This window comes from Marmota marmota, unplaced genomic scaffold (genome assembly GCF_001458135.2).
Source record: "Marmota marmota marmota unplaced genomic scaffold, marMar, whole genome shotgun sequence".
NCBI classification, from domain to species: Eukaryota; Metazoa; Chordata; class Mammalia; order Rodentia; family Sciuridae; genus Marmota; species Marmota marmota.
In genome coordinates this window covers 5,905,470-5,912,084 of record NW_026000241.1, presented here as the reverse complement: position 1 = coordinate 5,912,084, position 6,615 = coordinate 5,905,470, and the positions used below count along the sequence as shown (strand labels likewise).

Genomic DNA, 6,615 nt, shown 5'->3' with positions numbered 1-6,615 from the left:
CGCTCCGGTGGGCGGGGTCAGTCAGGGAGACGCCCCCAGGCCGGCTGGGCGGGGCGTGGCATCGGAGGGAGCCGGGAGACCCTTCCGCTCTCTGCTTGGGAGCCCATCCGTGTTTCGGGCCGCGGCCAGGGCCCACGCGGAGGATGACCTTGTACAGAAGCCCTCTTCCCCTCCCCAACGCCACACCGAGGCAGGTCCCCCACCCCGCTCTGTCTTCCGTGTCAGCCGTGCTTGATCCTGGGACCCACAAGCCCCGCAGGGACCCTCGTGGGTCCGGTCCCTTTGCCCGAGACCCCGCCCCACTCCTCATTCCTTGGCGCTGGGAGCTGTTGTTGCCCAAGGGGGGAGGGATTGGGAGAGGGGCTGGCGCCACCAAACCTGCACATCTCAACTTGTAACTCAATAAAAAGAAGTGACAATCGGAGTCTCGGACTTGTGTTGGATGACCTTAGGGCAGGGCTTTCTTTGCCCCGCTACCCCAGTCTGCTTTCCCATCTGCAGCCTGGCCTGAGGCGCCTCCCCTCGGGGGTGACCTTGAGAGCATCAGGGACTCCAGGCTGACTTCCTGAACATGCGCACACCCTGCTTTCCAGAGGCCGCTTGGCCAGTATTGCTGGAGTGCCAGGCAGTTATCAAGGGGTGCGCTCCCTGCCCTGGAAATGGAAGAGGAGGTCCAGCCGAGATTGAGTGAGGATCAATGGACACCGCAGGAGATTATAGCTGCAATAATTGAGCACCCACTGTACCACTCAATACCAGATCCTGTTTTGAGTGTCTGGCACTCAGCTGTTGAATCCTCATGCTTCCCAACCCCAAACCCTTTACTGTTCGCATTCTAAACTGTATTCGAGAGCAAGTCTAGGTCTCTCTGTGCTTCATGTGACCGGTGGGAGGAGGGAACTGTCTCCTCGGTTTTCCCCACTAGTTTGTGAACCCAACTTCGGTCTAGACTTGGGGTTCTCACCTGGGGCAGTTGTGTCCACTGTCAAATTCTGGAGACCTTTCAACAGCCACACTGGAGGTGACAGGGGTGGGGGGTGGCTACTGGCATCTAGTGGGTTCAGTCGAGGACTGCTGCTCAACAGGCAACGAGGTACAGGGCAGCCCTGTGGCTGAGTAACCCAGCCCCAAATGTCATTAGGGCCGAGATTGAGAAAGCCTGGTAGAGAAATTCCCACTCTTTGGGGTCTTTGGATTCTTTTCCAGCGACCTGCTTGTGCACTGCAGGGTGACAGCCCATTGTCGGAATTGCTGTGGCTTTATCAGCTCTGGGGTCTGGGAGTGCTGACTGTGGTTTTCGTTTTGTTTTTGGTACCCGGGATTGAACCCAGGGGTGCTTAACCACTGAGCTCCGTCCCCATCCCTTTCTATTTTTTGAGACGGGGCCTCGCTAAGCTGCTGAGGCAGGCATCCTCCTGCCTCGGCCTCCTGGGATTGCAGGCATGCAACACCACCACGGGCTGGGAGTCCTCTGTTTTACACAGAAAGAAAGGGAAACTCTAAAAGAGATTTCTCCAGTTCGGATATAGGCGGCAGGACCCAGGCACACTCCACAGGCCGGGCCCTTAATTATAAGAGCAGCCTAGGGGACAATCCCAAGTAGGCGGAACCTCTGCCCAGGTACAGTCCGCCCCTGCAGGACCTCGTTGGCTGAGTTGTGATGATGGGCAGGTGGGTAGCCAATGAGGCAGCAGATCTCCCCATAAACCTAACCCACTGAACCTTCTAAAGAAGAAACTTTCTCCGAAACTTAAAACCACCCCTACATAGGCCCTCAAAACCATATCTCTGACAACACAGCAGCAACAAGTCACCAGGATGGCAGTTTGGCATTTACTGAAGCTCTCTGCACATGTAAATGATGTGTAGTCACAGCGTCCCTGAGGAATCGGGTTAGTAATTCCCTGTACAGTGGAAGAAATGAGTCTGGGCGAGGAGGCTGGGGTGGCGCAGCCACCCTGAGGACCAGCTTCTCACTAGACACCGGGAAGACCTCCTGGGCCTGCCCACACCTCACTGCCACAGCCCCCCCCCCGACTTCCCTCCGTTGGAGATGTGCCACCTGGGCTCAGTGCTAGGCTGTCACACACTGTTCACATGACCCCCGTTGAGTCCCTACAATGATCCCGAGGCAGGACCTCAACTGCCCTCATTGTAATTGAGGAAACTGAGAGTCAGACGGAAAAACCACTGGCCGGAGGTCCCACAGCCCGGAAGTAGCAAACCTGGCTCTGGAGCTGAACAGATGCCCTGCGTGTAGCTGAGACGGTCATTAGCCGTCCCGTTACATGGGCCGCCGGTCTGGAGATTAAAGGTGGACTCTGTCCACAGATAGGACCAAACTGCCCAAGCCCCACTGTGTTCCAGAGCACCCTGTGGCTCCTCACTGGTCTTCCTCCATGACACATAGTTCTCCCTCAGCCTGACAGAGGGACCGACCCTGGGGCTCCCTACACATGCACACACGCACATACCACACACGCACGCACCACACGCACACACTCTTACACATCCTGCCGTCTGAAGCCAGAGGTGGCCGTGCTGTCAGCTTGGAGCAGCTGGTATACCCAAATACCCTGATGTCCACCCAAACTGGACAGCCAATCCCCAGCCTCAGCCACGGGCCTGGATGTCCTGAGGCCACAGCTCTCGCTGGCCCTCGGCCAAAAAGACAAGGAGGGCACGGTGTAGCAGATGCACCCCTAAGCGCTGGCGCCGATGGTGGGGCCAGTCTGCCACCACTCCGTAGTAGTGCCCTTGTTTCTGGTTGGTCAGTTTCTGGATTCCTAGAGAAATTAGAAAATGGGGTCAGAGGGATGGCTTCAGGGTACCCCTCCACCAGAAATATATGACAGCAAACCCAAAATGGGTTGCCCTCAAATAAGGATAAACAAAGGGAGCAAAATTCATGCAAATTCAGGTACAGGGTTGGTGCTCAATAATTGCTTATTCACTGAATAAATGAATGAACAACCCTGAAAGGGAAGAGGTGAGGGAATCTGTCAATCAAATGCCCTTCCCCAGCCCTACATCTTAGGTACCCACCTAGAGCATCCACAAGACATGCCTCCCGAGTGTAAGCCTCCACAGCCACCACGTGTAGGAAGCAATGCAGGGAGATGACACCGCGGCCACTGTCCCAGATGTCCAAGATCTGGCGCACCTTGGGGCATGCCTGGAGGGCCAGGGCAGCGTCAGAGGTTGCCTGTCCCTGGCTGGCTCCCCGGGCTGGACCTTCATCCTTGACCTCAGGCCTGTTTTCTCTTTCCTTTGTCTTTTTTTTAGGTTTTAGTTTCAGGAAACTTCTGGGCAAACGCTTGGGATACAGGCCCCTCCAGGGCCCCGGATGGGAACAGCAGGGCTTCCGGGGACACAGAGAGGAGTGCGCTCACTGCTCTTGAGCAGAGGAGTAAAGATAAGGCAGGACGAGGGGCGGGAAGTAGAGGGACCCTCGACCCGGCAGAGGGAAGGAGCTTTGGGACCTACAGGTGGCCATTCCCAGCAAGCACCCCAACTCAAGTAAAGGATACCAAAGTGCTATATGATCAATGCGGCCTGATACCTGTTTTCTTGGCCGTCCACGGTAGCCAAGGGCCTCCCAGAGGTGGGCATCTGGTCGGGCACGTATCCCCTTGCCCACATAGAAGATGGCACGAACAAAAGTCTGAAAGCACTCGGCTTGGGTCAGTGAGAAGGCTCGGGCTGGCAGATCCTGAGTCTCCCTGGATAGAGGGGGACCCTCAGAGAAGGAAAAATGACATTGCCACTACCCAAAGTCACAGAGCAACTTGAACCCACATCCATCGACCTCCATTTTATAAGACCAGGGAAGGGTGGCTGCTCCCCAAGGATACTCAATTGTTTAAAGTTGGGTTCAATCATTTTTTTATGAAGAAACTGATGATCAGAGAGGGCTGGTCCCTTTCTTAAGAATACACAGCAAATACAAATCACTCCCCAAATTTTCTAGTTTCCATCTCTGGGTCTTTCCTGCACCAAGTACCTGGGGTCTAGCAGCAGATATGTGAAGCTGGACTTTACAACCCCCTCCCGCCACCTCTTCGTGGGATCTGGTCGCTCAAACTGCTGGGCAAGTGCATCTTCATCAGACTGAGCATCTGGAATATGGCCTGTCCGTAGGGCCTTGGCCAGTTCTGGGCTGTACCCTGAAAAATCTGGGCCTGGGAGAGGAAAATAAGTCAGGGGAGATGGAGGAAGAGGTGCTTCTCAGAGCTGATGAGGGGTAGGACTGAGAGCTGGGGTCTCCGGGGATTCCTGGAGGCTCCTAGGATTCTGGATGTCCAGGAGACACTAACCAGGGGTGGCCCGGGCTTCTTCGGGCTGTTGACTGTAGGGGTGCCAGGTGAAAGGCGCGACGAGGCCAGGGCTCTTGTCAAGCATTTGATGTGCCTGCGGCAGCTCCGGGTCAGATTTCGCAGGGACTGGCAGGTGCTGGCAAGAGGGGACAGGGTCCCTGCCCTCTGTGGAGCTCAGCTCATCCTCTGTCAGCCAGAGGGCAACCTCGTCCCTACCAAGGAACGTCTGATCATCGCTCAGGTTGGGGGGTCCAGGTGGCTGTTCCTGTGGAGGGCTACGGGCTGAGCTCCCATCCAGGAGGGAGGCTGAGGAGGGAGAAGGCGGGCAGCTTGCTGTATGGGGACAGGTCAGGCTCAGGGCCTGCAGACAGGTGCTCAGCTCTGCCTCCCTGATCACCAGATGGCCTTGACGCACCAGCTGTGGGGCACTTCCAGGTCTTGGTATTGTCTGAATAGGATGGAGATCAGGCAGTCCCCGAGTGGTCTGGGGCAATGACCTGACCCAGGGAGAAGTGTCCAGGGCCGGGTCCTCATCTCCAGAAACCTCAACTGCAGTGACAAAGGAGACCTCCGAGGAGCAGTCCCAGCACCCGAGGGGGGCCTCTGAGTCCCCATCCTTGTCTGCAAACTCAAGGGCGTCAGGGAGGTTGGGGGATCCTGGGCCAGACTCCAGGCCCACGGCCCCTCTGTCAGCTCTGCTCAGCGGGGCTTGGAGTGCTGTGGAGTCCAGTGTCACATCAGTTGGTGCAGAGACACCTGGGCCTGAGATAAGAGAGGGAGCGAGAGACAGAAATAGATTCAGATCAGACAGAAAGAGGAGATCAGAGTCTGGAGGAGAAGGGAAGTTGGAAGCAGAGGGAGCTAGCTAGACGGTGGCCACGAGAGTCAGAACCAGCAGGTGGCAGTAGTGCCGAAGGCCATCAAAAACAGCTGGGGACCAGGGAAGCAGCGGGAGACTGTGGATGCCAGAGGGAGGCACTGCAAGCACCACTCGGCCGCGCAGGCCCGACTCACTGCCAGGCTCCGGCTCTGACTCTGGCTCCTGGGCCTCTGCCCGGGCTGCGGTCGGAGAGTCCAGCTCGCACAGGATGCGTGCGCAGTCTTGGTGCCCCTGTTGCACCGCTAGGTCCAGGGGCCTGAGTCCGTCCTGCGGAAGCGCGGTCAGCAGGGGGCGCCCGAGGACCTTCCCCCTCTCCTCCTCTCCCTCTGGGTCCGCCCCATCTTCTCTGAGGAGTTCCCCCACCTGGTCACGCAGCGCGGGGTCGGCTCCTTGGCTCAGCAATAGCTCCAGGCCGCGGCGACAGCCCCAGGCGGCGGCCACATGCAATGGCGTCAACGCTTCGGCCGATCTGGGACGAGAGCGCAAGAGAGGTCGCTGGAGACTTCACCTCCGGAGTAGGACCTAGATCGCGGGCGCTGAGAACTGAAGCCTGAGCCCTCGGGCCCTAAGATCCCCAAGCCCCACCCTCGGACACCAAGCCCCGGGAGACAGACAGCGGTGCGTGCGCTCTAGGATTCCCAGGCCTCGCCTCTCGAGACACCCCGCACTGAGCCCAGGCTTCGCCTTACCGAGCGTTGGGGTCCCCTCCTCCGCGTAGCAGGACCCCGAGGCAGCACAGGCCTTTCGGGTGTCGGGCTCCAGCCGCCAAGTGTATGGCGGCCGCGCCATCGGTAAGCACCAGGTTAGGGTCGGCGCCGCGGCGCAGCAGCTCCTCCACTGCCCTGCTGACAGAGGGTCAGAGTGGACCGCGGCCCCCTCCCGACCCGGCCTGCCCACCGATCCGACCCGGGCCCCACCCTCACCGCGGCTCCTCCTCCTGTAGCGCCGCCCTCAGCTGCTGAGCCAGGTCGGCCGCGGCACCCATATCCAGGGCGCCTCCGGGCCCCGCTGCCCGGCCCGCCGATTTCCAACTTCCCGCGGCGGCCTTGTGCGCACGCGCCGCCCCGCCCCGCGGCCCGGGCCCCCGCTCCCCTGCGCTGCACTGGCTGCTCAGCCAGGTCACCCCGCGCCGCACCGCCGCCCACATCGGAATTCCCGAGCCTAGTGCGGGTCCGCGACACGCACCAAGTGGCAATCGGGAGGCCCTGGCACCGCCGATAAGGTCCTGGGCACGAGCAGGAGGGTGGGTGTGCCCTTATCTCGCCTCAGAACCGAAGACGGACGCACCCTCCCGGGAGCGCTCCATCACGGAGCTGGGGAAGCCTCCGCGGGCGCCAGGGCGCTCGGAACCATCGGCCACGGCGGCTGCCCTTAGCGCGCAGCCCCCACTCGGGAGGCTGGTTCCCAGCCTGCCGCCCT

The 6,615-nt window shown here is 59.5% G+C and overlaps 2 protein-coding genes across 2 annotated transcripts in view; one reads left to right on the top strand and one right to left on the bottom strand.

Moving 5' to 3' along the window:
* The window catches only part of Abhd8 (abhydrolase domain containing 8), a 9,739-nt gene extending 9,315 nt beyond the window's left edge, over positions 1 to 424 (top strand). Inside the window, exon 5 of the mRNA XM_015489236.2 lies at positions 1 to 424. This exon is cut by the window's left edge and continues 1 nt beyond it. The gene's annotated coding sequence lies outside the window, so the exon portion shown is untranslated.
* A 1,395-nt stretch (positions 425 to 1,819) lies between these two features.
* Positions 1,820 to 6,352, bottom strand: Ankle1 (ankyrin repeat and LEM domain containing 1). Its single transcript, XM_015489235.2, has 9 exons — positions 6,120 to 6,352; positions 5,886 to 6,038; positions 5,560 to 5,665; positions 5,331 to 5,463; positions 4,317 to 5,078; positions 4,004 to 4,181; positions 3,563 to 3,722; positions 3,046 to 3,175; positions 1,820 to 2,786 (listed from the first exon to the last, which is right to left on the bottom strand). The coding sequence occupies exons 1-9, from the start codon at positions 6,341 to 6,343 to the stop codon at positions 2,614 to 2,616; spliced, it is 2,019 nt and encodes a 672-aa protein (XP_015344721.1). The 5' UTR covers positions 6,344 to 6,352; the 3' UTR covers positions 1,820 to 2,613.
* Positions 6,353 to 6,615: the final 263 nt, after the last annotated feature.

What these genes read in the sequence shown, in the direction of transcription:
- Ankle1 (XM_015489235.2), bottom strand. Translation starts at nt 6,343, where the DNA reads ATGTGGGCGGCGGTGCGGCGCGGGGTGACCTGGCTGAGCAGCCAGTGC. An exon ending in GGAGGGGACCCCAACGCTCG is followed by an intron (nt 5,666 to 5,885) that starts GTAAGGCGAAGC and finishes CTCTCGTCCCAG; the next exon opens with ATCGGCCGAAGCGTTGACGC. An exon ending in TATCTGCTGCTAGACCCCAG is followed by an intron (nt 3,723 to 4,003) that starts GTACTTGGTGCA and finishes CCCTCTATCCAG; the next exon opens with GGAGACTCAGGATCTGCCAG.